A 16236-nucleotide genomic window follows, 5' to 3' on the forward strand; every position below is an offset into this window, starting at 1 on the left:
ATAAATAAAGAATATTATGGATATCTACCCAATCATTTTTACAATTAATAGCTGTTCAGAGAAACTAAGTGGAAGGAACTTAGCAGTTTCCAGGCAGCATCTCAGGTCTCCCTAACTGATGATAGTTGATATCTGAGGTTCCTTTATATTGGGAGAGATTTCTTCCCTTGTTCTCAGGCTGTCTTGAGTATTTTCAGTCATGAGGTTTTGTAGGAACAAGAATCCCAGCACAAGAGAAAAAAAAAAATCTCTCAGAGAGGAATTGTATTTTATCAGTAGTACTAAAGCGTCCAATAAGGTTGAACCTTCTACTGTCTGCTTCTGGCAAAGCTTTGTTCTTGTCTCCTTTCACAAAGCTTTCCTGCTCTAGTTAGGCGAGGTAACTCAAACAGGAGATAACATCAAACACCTCGGTGTTCCCTGACTGATTCTGCAATCCATGTATGTTGCCTAAAAATGCTTCCCTGTTCCCGCAGCTCAGCTGAAATTGCAATTGCTCTTTCCCAGCTTACGGAATAAATAGCATTATGAAGTGAGAGCCTCCTTGTTTTTGGAAGCTACAGCAAAGTTGAGTGAGAATCTGAAGTTTGAGCTGGATCCTTTGAAGGGTTCTGCAAAGGAGTTGTTAATCTTTTTGCATATTGTGTGCTTCTCATTATTGATGTCTTTTTCTTTATTTCTCAGCCTTATCTGTGTACGTTTTTATTGCAGCATACGTCCCACGGAGATGGACGGCAGGAAGTTTCCTCTCGAACTGGGCGGTCCGGAGCTCGTTGCAGGAATTCTATAGCTTCCTGCGCCGATGAGCAGCCACATATTGGAAATTACAGACTCCTCAAAACGATTGGAAAGGGGAATTTTGCAAAAGTGAAGCTGGCAAGGCACATCCTTACAGGCAGAGAGGTAAAGTGGTGTGAGTGTAAACAACAGTGAATTGTAGTGGGATTGCATATTCTCTCAGAATGGTGTCATCCAAGTCTGTGAACATTTAGCACTGCTTACTGGACCTGTTGTCACTGATGCAGGGAAAAAAATAATATAAAAAGAAAATCCATTTTTCTATTTCTAATGACTCCAAAACAACTACTCGTGAAAATGGTCTCAGATTTGTGTTTTTGACGAGTCCCTGCACTTCTGAATTGTGTTCAAGTTTGCTACTAGAATTCTCTGCTAAATCCTCCATTCCTGAAATAGGGCTAAGTATACAGCAATTAAATAAGCTTGCTGGAAAGATTGCTTCTTGGTGTTGCTACATGGCAGGGTTGTATAGCAGGTGAAAGCAAGAATGACAATTAATACACCTTCTTGATTATTCTTGATCTAAGTAGCCTAACCACAGCATTTCCTGGACAGAGCCACGCATCTCCCAGGAGTTTTGCTGGTGTCTGCAGTGCTGGGCTGCCTTGGGAAGACATTCCAGTTTGTTTGGAGCTGGTTGGCGGGTCTGCTGCTCTGTTGTGTGGTGCAGACAAGCTTTCTCTTGTGTCTCTTCATAGTGTCTAAGTCAGCCCCATAATTAGTTTCTGCATGCTGTTGTAATTAATAACTTGAACCTAGTGATGGTTCTGATTTGGTGAGCCATATTGCTGTTTGCTTGTTAGAGCAAGGTGTATCTTGGTGCTGTTCTTATTAATAGCAACACTACATATTGAAAAAGAGGGAGAAACTCCTTGTTGACCTATTCTTGACAAGCGTGTCTAGTTAATTAAATGTTTGTTGATATCGGCAAAAATCTTTAAAGAAAGCTAAGTAGTTGACTACAGCACTTTAGGGGAATTTCTTTTTCCAGGGTTAATATGGAATCCATAGGAGGAACTGAGGAGGTATTTTGTAAGAGTTGCTGAGCGGGATTGTTGATTTTGTTAAGCTGTCAGTTCTGGTGATCAGCAGTTGTTTTCTGGTGTTAAAGCTAGTGCTCTTTTCTAGACAAAGTTTACAGTTAACTGCTTTCCACTTAAATTTCCTTTTTTTTTTACTGATACTTAATACAGGAAATGCATGGTTAGTATTTCTTTGCTGTTATTATAGGTATGGGTGTGAGAGAGAATCATGTGGCCTGTTTGGGGCTTTGCAAAAATTTTGTTATGGTTTCTTTTCTTTGTCCAAAAGTGTGTTGCCCTCTGTTTTGTTATTGTTTGAAATTTCAACAAATCAAGTTATGGTGTAAAATCTTTGACAAAACTTGGAAAGATTTAGACACCGAGTTTCCATAATTCTCATGAGATTGATGTCATTCAATCAATTAAGAGCATAAATACTTCCAAGGATCTGGCTATTGGTCCAGGTTTCCTTTGTAGGAAACAAACTATTTTTACAGGAATATCTTGAAGGTATTTTAAACAATTTTTGTAGGAGAGATGTGCAAAAGTTTCTTCTCCTACTGGCTGAACTATTGATAGTTTTCATATTTTAGATGTGTGTGACCAGGATTGTTCACAACATAATGGGTAACTATTTCCCTGGTGGCATTAATTTATTCTTGCCCTTACAGAAATATTTATCTGATCCATCTTTGGATTGCACTCACATATTTTCATAGCTGGCACACTGATGTTTGGTTTGGTTGTGATCATCTACAGCACCTTGTACTTTACTGAATCTCACTTTCTTTGCTAGTTTTCATCTCCAAGGTTGTTTGTATCACTTTTCCATTGTGTGTGACAGTGCCTCTTAATAATTAATTTTGTTGAAAGAGTTATGGTTTGACTTCCTGTGTCAAGGCCACTGATACAGATAATAAACAAGATTCGTCAGAAGTCTGATCCTTGAAAAACTCTTACTTATTTATTTCCAACCTGATATCTCTTTACCCTGTTGTGGTTTTTGTTAGTTAATTGATCTGGGCACATTTCAGCTTATCTAGTTCAATAATTTCTGTGTCTTCCTAAATGAGGTTTTACAATAGTCAAGATAACCATACCTGGTGTGTTTCCGTCAAGCACAATTAACAGTAAGAAAGTATGTTGCATTTAACCCTCTCTCTTTCCCTGTTTTTTCTCTGCAAGCTTTGAGTTCAAGAATTCAATGAAAAATGGCTCTGCGACAAGGCTTGTAGGCACTTTATTCACTCCTCCCTTAAAAATAAACTATTAGATATTTTCTAAACCTGTGCTGCCATTTTGTTCTTGATAATGTTAGAAATCTTTGCAGCAGGAATGCTTTTTTTAAAAAACAAAACAAACAAACAAAACTTAATTCTGGGATAATTCTCTCTGTCTGGGCTCAGACAGCACTTATCTTCCTGAATTTGTGACTTCCTGCCTTATACACTCATTCCTGCTGGCTATCCTGTCTTTGTTCCCATTCCTTTTTCCACCTTATATATGGAAACCTAAAATAAAATATTTAGTGAATAAGTTTTCCTCTCTACTGTATCCTTGCTGTATTTTAACCCTGCTTATCTTATCTTACTGTTATCTGTGTGTCTATTCCTAATGTCCTTTTAAGAGTCCAGTTCTATTTCACTTTATGACAGTTCCTTTTTTTTTTAATCTCTCCGTACTGATTAACTTCTAAATCATGCATCAGATCAGCACTTCTCCATCGCTTCTGGGGGGAAGGGTATGTTTGTTCAAGCATTCTTCTAGGGTAGTTACTCATCTCCTTACCTCTGTAGTCGTCCCCTACAAATTTTCCTTTTGCTTGAGATAACAGCTTTCATGTTTCCAACTGGAGTAAATTCCTGGATTTTTTTCCATTCCCATCTTCAGGATGTATCTGCAGAAAGAGAGCCTACCCTCATATTACAGGGAGAAATGTGCAGCCCTTTGGGGGATGAGCAGAACATTGGTCTTTGAGGGGGGGCGGGGGGGGGGGGAGAGTGTTGAATTGTCTGGCCATGAAGTCAATGTTCACAGCAGAGGTACAGAGGGATTGAGAGTTGGCTTCCCTGCATTAGAGCTGGTGTCTGGAAATACACTCCTCTGAGATCCTTTGTCAAGGAAGGTATTGTTTGTAGTCTGTCTGCCCTTTTAAAATCAAGAATCTTCATTGTAAATCTGCTTTTGTTAATTCTTTGACTTTAAGCCATGTATTTTCTGTTGTAACTTATCAGAGGTTATTTCCTCTGACAAATTTTCCATACTTGCCAAAATTAATCTAAAAGATAAAACTACCTTTTGCTGTTTCCAAGGTGGTTGGAATTGCAGCCAAAAACATATGGACGCTTCTGTGCAGTCAAGGCAGTATTGAGTTAATAGCCAGGAGGTGAAAGTTTTCTACTAAGACAAAATTCTTCCAGGATCCAAGCCTGACTCCAAGGAATCCATTGTCATCTTTTTTGTCTTCCCTTGGAAAAACAGTGAAGTTTAAGAGGGAGAAAATAATCTGAATGGTAGCAGTTTGGTCGATCTGCTTAGTGTCTCAGCTCTTTTTGACCACTTTAACTAACGTAGGAGGAATTTTTGAAGTCACGTTATTGTCAATGGTGAAAGCAAAGTCAGTTTTATTTCTGCTAATAATCTCTCGCAGAATATTATGGCTCCTGCAACAATGTAATGGTGTAGGTGGACTTTCATTCCTCCAACATTGGCCGCTGCACACAATGCTTGAAATCGTTCCAAATTTGCTTTGTGTAAAGAGAGCAAAGTCTCTGCTTTAGAAGGCAATTTGATGCTTCACTAACTGTGCTGAGTAAAACAGGATTTTCTTTCTCAGGCTCATTGGGAATATTCTTGAGGGCAGCCTTCCTTTGTTTTTGGTTTGGAGGCCTTATCAAGGGGCCTGAAATTGTCCCCTGTTCTGGTGAGCAGTTCAAGCTCTCAAAGTCCATGGACTACCAGTGTTCAAGTGGATAGGAGTTCTCGAAATTCATCCTGCCTTTAAGGCTATAATTAGTGGACTGAACAGTCCTGTGTATCTACCTTTCAGAAAATTGAGGTGTGTTCCTTCCCTGTATCTCCAGGGCTGAATTTGTTTGCCAGTGTCAGAGAGCTCTCGGTTCATCGGGCGCTGACGCACAGAGCGAGAGGTGAGGTGTGTTTCTCTGAAACCAAGTGCCCCAAGACTCTGGGGGTTGAAACAAGACTGATGAGAATAGTAGAGCTTGGAACACAAATGCAGCTTCTGAGTGAAGTGCACTTCAGCAAACAGCCATGTTCCGCAGCCTATGTAGTTCTGGGACACCAGATGCCTATCAAATACCATCATCTGCTGCTGAAAAAGGCAGTGGTCTACATCTAGCCTGAATCTGAGAAATTGCAGAAAGTAAATAACTGTTAACCTACGTAAGAACAGTTCAGCAGGCATAAAGGTAGAGATAAAAATCTGTCTTCGTTTTGTGTACAGCTGCTAATATAAAAATACCTGTTGCTTAATGTGTATGTCTTTTGTTTGTATTTTTGACGGGATTTCTCAAGATTTTCTAATGGAATTTTGCCTTGGGAAATAGTCATCTGTAATTTCAGTAACATACCTGAGAAGAAAATATTCTCCAAAGCAAAAGTATTCTTAAATAGTTTCTTAGTAATATTTTACCATATCTTGAATCTAGAGTGCTGAAACTAAATCTTGAATTTCAGTTTCAGAAAGAAAAAACAACACATATATATCCATCATGTAAGTCTGTGACACACCCAGTCATTGAACACTGTTCACCTCTTACCCTTTCTGCCATGAGGGCCCATCCACGTGTTTTGCACTTGAACATAGGGGAATAAATTTCTTTTGGTGTAAGATTTTTTTATATTCCATATGTCACCAAGCCCACAGTAATGAAATGACAAAGATGGCACAAAGCGTTGCAGCAAAATGGGAGCTGTGGCATAGGAAGGAGCAGCGTCTACTATTTGAGCCAAAAATTCAAGGGGCATTGAGAGCTGTTTCTTTGTACCAGTGAAGGATGATAATCAGCGGAGTTGCAGCATCTTTCCTTTTTGAGAGGCACCATCTCCTTGGCTTTTGCAGAGTTTCTTCTGGTATGTTTAGCCTCTAATTTAGAAAGGAAAAATACCAATTGGCAAGTAATTCTAGAAAGATTCCTTCTTCCTGTTTTAACTCAGCCTGTATCCAAATTATACTGCACTGGGGCTCATCTCTGCCTATTCATTGTCTCAAATCTTCAGGCTCTGACTAGTTACCATGGTACTGAATTTCTTTTGATTATTTTGTGAAATTTTCATTCTGTTCCTTAGTATTTCTGTGAAGTATTTACCAAGAAGGTGAGATTCAGGAAAGGAACAAACTTCACAAATTGTTGCAGTACAACCAATGGATTTTTGATGACACAAAAGTGATATTTCCTTTCATATCCATCAGGGAGCAAACCGATACAAATATTCAGTGAATTTCCAAAGGTGAACTTAATTCTTACAAAATTTATGTTGCATTACTTTCAATTTGCTCTGAAGTCCTTGCTTTTAGAAGCATCTTCATAAACTGCCAATGCACAGTTAGTACTGTGTAATCTGAAGTGTAATTATACTGTGTAAATATCATCTGTAGGCACCCTGCTCTCTGTCAGGGTACTGTCTGGTATTGGAATTTCCACTGTACTATGTGATGATTTTATTGTGAAGCAAAAGACGAAGTGAGCTTCTCTTGTCTTAATTGTCTCAAAATACCATTTTTTTTCTACTCTTGTTTTTAATTTGTTGAAATAGAAATAAATTATACTTTAGTCACTCATTCCAAATGCTTTCAGCTTAAAACTGAATACAGGTACATAATTTTCTGAAGAACCTTGAGTGTATTTGTCTAATTTTCATGCTTTCCATCTGTTACTGGATTTGTCCATATTGTTGTAATGGTACAATTATTCATATAGAAAATACTGATTATGAATTCTTTCTTTAGGTTGCCATAAAAATAATTGACAAAACACAGCTGAATCCAACTAGTCTACAAAAGGTAGGTTTTTGCATTTAATCTTTAAACTTGTATTATAACTTGTTTCCTTTTACCACCTCCTTCGATTAATTGTGAATGCCTGTGCTGTAGAATCTGAAGCACTGCACTACTTTCAAAATCTGACTACTGTATTTAATAATTGCATTTTTAACAGATATTTTTGATGACTTTGCAGTTGTTCAAGATGCACGTACTGTTTTACGGATGAGCTCATACAGAGCTGCAAAGAGAAGACAGTGGTGTTAGCCGCTTCCTTTCTCACAAATGTAGTCTCACAACTGTAGCGAGGATGTTCGTGGTTTGGTGTCATGCCTGCATGTCTCCTTCATGCTGGTCATTTTGTTGAGCTTAAAAACAGAAAGCGTATGTTCTGTCCTCTTAAGCTGGCCTTGAAAACATTGCCTCTGGACTGAAGGCCAAGCAGTGTCTATGGCTTTCACATAATTTTCAGCAGAAAAGGTGTTACAGTTTTATGGAATAACTTGAAGCATGGCTATTCTGGTTTCTTCCTTCTAGTCTCAAATGTTTAATGTGCCATTACAGTTGTATCGCCTTATCTATTTTAGTAAGTAGTGATAAATCCTACTCTTTCATCAGGCAAGCCAATCTGCTTTGGAGTGCCTGCAGGAAGTACATTTAAATGTCACTTTTACCTAGGACTTTTCTAACTCTGTCCTTTTAAGTGCTGCAGTCAATCTTTGTATTTACCTTTGAGTACTTTGATTAGAAAAAAAAAAAAAAAGCTCCAAGCTCCTTGCAATATTTCTGTTTGAATGAGAGAATACCCAGAACTTAACTGCAAACAATATTAAATTGCATAACCAGAGCAAACTGGAGAATATACACATTCAGTTTTTATGCAAATACTGAAAAGATAGTGTGGCAAGATGGTTTTATCAAAATTAATGGTGCAAAAGTAAATTGGAAAAATACACAGGTCCTTGCATTGTATGGTTTGGTTGAGAGGCAGGGAACAGCCTCCAGGAGAAAGGCACTATCATTTTAGCAAGAAGCAACATCATTACTGCCACAGTAAACTGTAAAAGTAGATAATGTGGTTGCAGTTTTCTCAGTTTTTTTCTTCAGCTTAATTCCTGACATCATTATTAATTTCTGTCTAAGCAGAGAATAAATGAAATGCAAATGAGGTCATATGATGATTTACATAAAGTGCAGCAGATCTATGCAAATTGGAGTACCTAAAAAGTTGTATTAACTTCTTGGTGTATTTGGAAAAGAAACGCTGTGGTGGTAAGGGAAGGGGTCAGTGAGTATGGGAGAAAATGGTCAGAGAAAAGTAGAGAAGATGTGTTTTGAAAGAAAAAAAATTCTTACTCCTTCAAATAGTGTTAGCTGGAGACTGTGTCTTAATGCTGCTAGCTTTAGCTAATAGGTACAAAGCCAACCTTTCACCGGTCACTGGAGTTCAGTCAGCAGTGGTTGGAAGTGTGCTTGGTGACCCTCTGGTTCCTGGTTTCAGCCTTTTCGGTCTCCACTCTCATCTCTGTCTCACTTGTAATTTCATTTTTATTTACAGTTTATAAAATTAGATTGTAAGGTGTGGTTTCTAAGTCAGTGTCTTCTACCATTATGGTCTTTAAATGGGAGTCTGGAAGAATAGTATGAAATAGTGAGGTAGAAATCCAATCAGAGTTGGGGAGTGATTGCTAATGTGCTCTCTTCTCTAACCTCACTGGCTATATAAACACTTAAAAAGGTTTAGCAAGATATATCAGTGTTCTCAATTCAGAAGTGAAAAGTCATTTTCTTAATTTTAAGCACCTGCTTCTCACAGTAAAACAGTAAATACACAATGCTCTACTTATCGATTTTGCTTCATCAAGGCTTTTTTTTTGAAAGCACTCGCCTGCTTCCCCCCAGTGCTATCAGCACTGCTGTAGTCTCAGCACATTTGAAGCAAGCTGCACGCATGACCTGTAGAGTCAGGGCAAGCTGAGATGAAGTGCTCATCAGGGCTTCTCATCAGGGCTCCTGGAGGGAGTGATGAAATATGTGAGGTATGGTGGAGAGGGAAGGGCAGTGCCGAGAAGAGGGTGTGGTGTAGTGTCTGCATACCCTACTCATCCTCAGGTGGTGAAACGAGTGGTGATTAAGGTTTCTTATCCTGATTTCTGTCTTACGTCTTTCACGCCGATACTCCAGCTGCCAGAGGGGAGTTACCCATGCTAAGGGGTGCCGTACTCTCTGGAGCAGTACTTCGCAGTGAGCTGCGGGTGGCTGCAGCTTTGACGGATATGTTTTCAGAGTGCAGTTCTTCAGAGCACTGAGGGGCTCTGTGCTGCTGGGAAAGTCAGTGGTAGCCACATGCAGCTACTCCTCACTCTAGTTTTAGGAGCTTATTACAGCTCCGCTGCTTTTGCTTAGTGAAGAGGAAACTGTAAGTGTTACTTTCCTGCCTTAAAAGAAAAGAGAATTCTCAGAGCTTTTTTCCCATGCTAGTGTTGTTAGTCATAATCATTATTCTCCCAAATGTACTTTGTACCCAGTCACAGTGAGTATCGGTCTCGCTCGAAATGGGTGTTGATGCTACAGTAGCTCACTTCCTTCTAGACAAAAAAAAAGTTTGTTTTTTTTCTTTTGAATCAGCAATGCCATTATACGCAATATATTTTTTTTCCTAAGCCCATGTAATAGCACTAAATAACTTCTCATTTTCCTTTTTTAGAACTTGGCTCCTCAGCCAGTTTTTTTTTGTTCATTATGTGCAGATGTTTTGCCACTTGTTTGGACCCTTTTGTAAAATCTTTTTAGCGTTCTTAACTACAAATATTCATATGCACCATGTTCTTTCTGATTTTTGATCAATCTGTTTTAAATGTGCAAGGAAGGTATGAAAATTTAAAAGGCACAAACTTTTTTGTTTATAGCACGTATTTTGTGTGTTTTCAAGTTGTGAGTTACTTGGTGCAAACTTGCATTGTGTAAAGGCTTCCTGATTGAGACTGCTAACTATATATAGGGCCTCTTTCTGTGAGCAGTTATCAGGAGGAGCCTAATACACAGTTAAAGCTTGAGCTGGCTTGGGAGAACATCTTGTGAAAAGCCTCCCTGCTTTGAGGGGAAGGCCAGGAAATGTGCTCTGCATCTGACTAGCGTACTGACTTGCTTTTTAGCAAACTTTTTTTCAGTGTTTTTTTGAAATCCTTTGTTACTGAATCTCTTGCAATAGCTAACGCAGGAACACTTTGTGATCTGTCTTTCAGTTTATTCAAAGAGTTGGCTTGAAAGCTGGTTCCCTATTTCCCCAATCCATGTTGTTTTAGATGTATCAGCATAATAAAGTTCAAGTAAAATTGGTTCAAGATTATTACTCAGTATGTGTCTGTGTTTCCATTGCTACTTTTCTTTTTGCTCTGTTTGTCCACTGGCAATATTAAATTCCTTCCCTGTATCTAACACGACTTACAGTCAAAGGACGAGACCACAACAAAGCTGAAAGACATTTGTTTGGCAGACTTAGGATGTTTGTCTTTCCCTAGAAACATTTGCAGAGCTCCTGTTGACGGAAAATGAGCTATTCAACAAGTTGGGAGTAGTTTTCAATCTCAGTATTAGAAATTAAACTGATAAGCACTGTTTACAGTTGATAGTCTGCCTCTATGGTCACATTATGACAAGTTCCTGAAACTAAGAAAATTATTTTCTGAGTAGAGGACCTTATGTTACATCTTACGATGCTACACATTCTTCTGCGTTCCTGTGTCAAAACCTCAGATGTGTGGGCCTTTGCCAGACCTTTCTATCTATAATGAATTGTGCTGTGGGCTTTAGAAAGTATGGCAATAATTAATGCTTCATCTATTGGAGGTTGATGCAAATAGCATTTTGGGGAAATTAAATCTAGAAAATCTTTCAGTGTAATATGTGAAAGTTGTATCATGTTTTATGTTCTATTCCTCTATCAGAAATAGAATATAATACAATGTCAGACATTTGCAGATGTCCCTGCTGAAGTTGCTGTCTGTGTCAAAATGCCAAATATAACATTTAAACTGTCTACAGAACGCAATCTGAAGTGCATGTATATAATTAAAATTATAATAAAACATTTGGTGGAGTTTGTGTCCTATTTTCAAGTATTTCTATTTCAAACTTCCCCTAAGACAAAAATAACTATTTTTAAAGAGCTTGTTTCTAGTCACCAACTGCAAATAGCTCATATGTAGATGCCACTTTTTGATAGGCTTCATCTGGGTTAGTAAGGCAGAGTAGTAGTCCTGTGGAACAATGATATATTTACAACAGCCCAAAATGTGATCACATTAGACCATCAAACTGTACACTGCAGCGGAGGAAGTAGCTGGCTCCAGCCAAGTCAGCGTTCTCTATAAAAAGATTAGATTAATGAGTGTATTTGTTTACATGATGATACCATGAATTTTGGCCTCATCTTTACTGTTTTATTCTGCATTGCCTTTGTTTGTTTGTTCTTGTTTGGTGGGACTAATTATGATTTTGGTCATTGCTGATATTGCCATACTTAATCCCCTGAATATACCTTTGTAGGGAGGTGAGGTGAGGATCAATAGACTAATGGCTGAACAACAGCCCAGGGCTGCATCTGTGCAGCAGCGGGGTTGCACTTGATCAGTCTGACCCAACAGACTTTGATCTGGGGGTCGGAAGGGAGTCCAGAGGAAACTAATGGTCAGTTGTGAGCAAATTCTGCAAGCTGTCTTCAAAACAGGCTGACCAGAGGCTTTTAGTTATACAAGCTGCAATAAAAAATGTTAAGTATTCAGAGTATATTTCTAACAGGCTATTCCATCTGAACTGAATGGAAGAAAAAAAAAAAAAAGTAGATTCAACTTCATTTCAATGTCTTGTGTTTAGAGAGCTATGGTTAGGTGTTCTACCTCATTGAACTATGTATGAAAAAAGCTCCAGAAACAATGTAATAAAATAAAAAAGGCAATTTACTTATCTGAGGGGGGAAAAGAAAACATGCCCACAGCTTGTGAAACTGTCTTCCATGGCCAAAAATGTAATTGATCAATCAATCTTGATTGCTTTTAGGCAGTTTATCATCTAGCAAAGTGTCAGGCATAGATCTAGATAATGAATATACCGTAATTAAAACTATTTAAAAACTGTTTAGTTTTATTCTGTGTTCGGGTACTGTGCCTTTCACAGCTGTGACAGGGGAGAAAGCCTTTTAGGCATTTTAATGAGTATTGCTATCCAAATGGTAGCCTTACAGAAGCATTAGAAAGCAAAGAATGGTTGGAAATGGTCTCCATATTGTGATTTTTATTTTTTTCTGCAGCTTGTTTTATTAAAAGGCAGAAAGGTGGAACAGTTCTGTTTTGTTGGCTTTGTTTTTCTTTTGTTGCCTGTGTTTTACTTTTTTTATTTTGAGTAACTACACCTACAGATTTTCCACGTCATTATTAATAAATGTAGCCATTAAATATCTTCACTTTATGTGAAATCTGACCTGAGGAGAATCTTACAGCAGCACCTTCTGCTTTCTTACCGTTAATAACAATGCTGTTATCTCTTACTTTACAAAATCCTTTCTTTTTTTCCTTGTCTGCACTCCTGTGGAGTTGTGTGCTTTCTTTCTGCTTCAGTCTCTTTACATTATGTTCAGTGTGACCTGTTACGTTACTGGTATTCCTGTAGATGTTGGTGTTAGGTTTATAATAAAACTGCTTGATTACTCCCTCGTTTGGAAGCATGCTGTTAGAAAATAATCAAGGCTTAAGAATGTCAACCATCTGGAGGCTTAGGCTGTCATGGGGGGAAGCTATAGAGGGAGAAAAATCACACACATGACTGCCATGTAGCATGCTACCTCAGAAGCTGTTTTTTGTAGAGAGTGGCTGTAGGAAGATAAGGGAATCTGAACACAACAGTATTTGCACTTCAGGGTGTTTAAGTGCAAGTATACAGGCCTGTTGTGTAGGAAAGCGGTTGGTGAAGAGGGTGGCAGCAGGCTGATCCCTTTGAGATTGTACCCTCAAGCAGTGGTGTGCCTTCTGTCTGCTGGGGATTGTTTGCTCAGGAAAAGACTGTTTTGTCCTGTTATTTTTGGCTAATGTTCAGTGTACTGCATCAGCGGTCTTGGAGGCTAGATGTCTGGCAACGAAAGTTGTTGAAGCTGTGGTGACAATTCAAGAGGTAGATGTTTTTGTGCCTCAGTCGACCTGAAGGAATGCTTCTGAAGGCTCAAGAAGGAACCTTGCCTGACCATCTGTGCTTAAAACTTGTTTGTTGCTGGTTTAGCTGAATAACGCAGTTTTTGTGCAATATAAGCAGCTGATTTTTCACCTCTCAGTTCCTGTCATGTAGGCCAGTATTTCCGTGGTGTCCTGCGGAAGGCTAGGCTCTGACGCAGTGCTGAAGAGCCCATACCACTGACACAGTGCAATGGTCTTCAGACAGTGCTCTGGAGGGGGTTCATAAAACTTTGAAACCAGCGTTTTCTATGAAGATGTGAAAGAGTATATGAGATGTGATGTACAGCAGCCATCAAGAAGCTGCATGGGCTCATAATGGTCTTCTGGCCCCAAAAGTGTGAGAACCACAGAGCTGAGAACACTTGTCTCCTGAGCTATCTGGAGCACTTTTGTGGGTGTTTGCAGGTTTTTGAGGGGAAGCTTAAAAGAAGCAAGCACTTAACTGTTTTCTCCAATAAGTTATTTTATGAACTTCCTTGAAATGCTAATAAAGTTTGCCCTTTATGTTTAAAATTAAGCAAGTATATCAAAATGATCAGGCTTTACAAAGAAAGAGTGTTACCTATTATTTTCATTAACTTATTTCATGTTTTATGTTTATTTCAGCTCTTTAGAGAAGTAAGAATAATGAAGATCTTAAATCATCCAAATATAGGTACCTTGTTTATTTCTCTTTATATTCAAATCCAGTGAAATGTTACTTCTTTTTTCACCGTTAAAAATGTTATGTAATAATTGTAAAATAATCTTAAAATAGGGGGGTAATTCACTGTAAAATAACAGTAAGAAATACCTTGTCATAGCTGTGTGTTTAAAAACAAAAAATGTTTTAGGCCCTCTCCACAAAATAGTTATTTTCGTAGCTGATTGCTCAAAAGTAGCAGAGTTATCATAATGCTGATTTTTTTTTTTTAATTGGATTCAGGCTCTCATTAAAATACTTTTGTACCAAAACAAGAAATGGTTAAGAAATTGATCTGGATTGTGAAGTTTAAAAAATGTACTTGTTTAGGGTATTGTTAGGGTATTAGGGTATGTATTGTTATGGTACTGTCAGCCAACTGACTGAGAACTTACTTGTCGCCATGTATGCCAGTACAGTGTGTCAAAGTGGCCATTACTGACGCTCAAATTTATGGAAATTTTGTTTAATCTAGTTGCTTTTCTCATATAAACACATCAAATGATTGTATTTTATGAGTTGAGTAAATATACTATTTTATTTTCTATTTAGGACAGAAAAAGATGGTTTAGAGTAATGATCTGGTACTTTCAAGAATCAAGAAAATTGTGGGTTTTTTTCCTGATAGAATTCCTAATAGAGTTAATACTTCTGCAACCAGCTAACTGATTAATAAGTTGCTTTCTTTTCCAGTGAAGTTATTTGAAGTCATTGAAACTGAAAAAACTCTCTATTTAATAATGGAATATGCGAGTGGGGGTAAGTACCTCTCTGCTGTGATGGCAAATGTAAATAAATTGCCAAGTGGCAGAAAGTACTTTTTTTCTTTGATGTTTTACCTTCCTGTTTATCAATAATTAATGTCATGGTAATGTAAAATTTTTAAGCAAAGTCTTTAATATTCTCAAGTTACTCATTTAGGCTACTTAATTATAACTTGTGAAACTTCATTCCAACCTTATTGCAATTTAGTAACATTTACTTTGTTTTTAAAACTTAAATTTAACTGGAATCTTTGTTCAGCCTTTGATTGGTTCTGTCTATAATAAATGTCAACCTTTCAAAATTTATTGTATTAAGCTCCCTAGGACTGGTGTCTTGTCTTATATAAGACGCTTGGTTAAAAAAAAAAAAAAGAGAAACACTTTTGTATTTTTAACTATTGCTTTCAAAAGCATGAGTACTGAAACTTCTGGTTTTTTAAAAGTTGATGGCATTTGACATACCGTAATCACAGACCTTCTACTGTCAAGAGTTATTAAGCTTAGCCTAATGTCCATTTCATGAGGGAGGTTGTGGAAGAACTTGAACGTTTATTCCTGATTGCAGAGGAGGAAGAAAAAAAGACTGCATCATGCAGTGTCAGATAGTTTCACCAGAGCTGGAATTAAGATATTGAGGATTAAGTTACTCCTTGCTGGCTAAAACTTAATACTCCTCTGTTTGTCAATGTGACTCTTTAGCATCAGCATCTGGGAATCACAAGTAGTTGAGGATTTTCTTCAGTTGTGGGAGGGAAATACAGAGTTTTTTCTCAGATAATAGTTTCAGCATTGAATTCTAACTCTGTTAGATTGTGTGAAGTTAATTCTTAAATCAGGTGAAGATCCTCTAACTGCCTCAGTTGTCTTCTAGTGTGTCCCTAAATGCTCCACCAAGCTTTGTCTAACCAGAAACAAGGCTGGTAAAACGCTGTTAGGATATTGGCTAGTGCATGTTTGTGAAGGCGTCTCCGTGCAGTTTGTTGGTGCTAGACTTAAAAGTGAAGTCTTATTGCCATCTAGTGATTGGCTTCCACAAGGTAGAAGGGCCAACAGTGCTCTGAAGATCCTAGAATAATGGAGAAATGTGTGCAGGTCTGAAGGGCTGTGGGCAGCGCCCTGTGCATATGCAGTGTTGTGCAAGACAGGCATGGCCAGTGACCTGAGTGACGGGGATTGTTTTCCTATTTTCCTCCTTGAAATACTGGTCACACGTGAACTGTACGAATTCTGTGGTTGGAGAATGAGAGAAACTGTATTCCTACAACTGCAACATTTGCAGAGGTTGCCTATATTTCTTTCTCTGGTATAATTTTCCCCTGAATTATAGTGGAGTGTTCAGCTTTACTCCTTCAAATTTTCTCAAGAAACAGCAGTGAAATTCACCTGAGAGAATTTTCTGAGATGGATATTAAATAATGTGCTACAGGGGCAAGCAAGACTATTTTGTACAAAATCCTGACACTCTCTCAGATAGCTAAGTTGTTGATTTTCCTGCTGTATGACTCTACCTTTTTTTATTTATTTAAAAGCAAACAAAAACCAAAACATCAAAAAACACAGCTCTGTAGTACTACCTTATTCTCCTTTAGCCATCTGAACCATACACCGTTGGGCTTGTTCAGAAGTGGTGTTTCTCTGTACCTTACCTATCTGATGCTTGTGGGATGGATTATCTCAGTGTCCTACTGGCCTCGTTATTGAGAACTTCATTGCAGATTCCTCTTCTAAGCCTAGGTTAGAA

General features: G+C 38.1%; 1 protein-coding gene across 15 annotated transcripts in view; it reads left to right on the top strand.

The window, feature by feature from the left end:
- MARK3 (microtubule affinity regulating kinase 3) overlaps nucleotides 1-16236 on the top strand; it is a 63744-nt gene that overhangs the window by 13355 nt on the left and 34153 nt on the right. For all 15 annotated transcript variants that reach the window (XM_035327893.1, XM_035327896.1, XM_035327894.1 and 12 more), the window contains 4 exons: nucleotides 712-903; nucleotides 6793-6846; nucleotides 13656-13704; nucleotides 14425-14490. In XM_035327893.1, the coding sequence (XP_035183784.1) occupies nucleotides 712-903; nucleotides 6793-6846; nucleotides 13656-13704; nucleotides 14425-14490 (361 nt within the window). The remainder of the gene's footprint in view (nucleotides 1-711; nucleotides 904-6792; nucleotides 6847-13655; nucleotides 13705-14424; nucleotides 14491-16236) is intronic.

The sequence above is a fragment of the Oxyura jamaicensis genome, chromosome 5 (assembly GCF_011077185.1).
Source record: "Oxyura jamaicensis isolate SHBP4307 breed ruddy duck chromosome 5, BPBGC_Ojam_1.0, whole genome shotgun sequence".
Lineage (NCBI taxonomy): Eukaryota > Metazoa > Chordata > Aves > Anseriformes > Anatidae > Oxyura > Oxyura jamaicensis.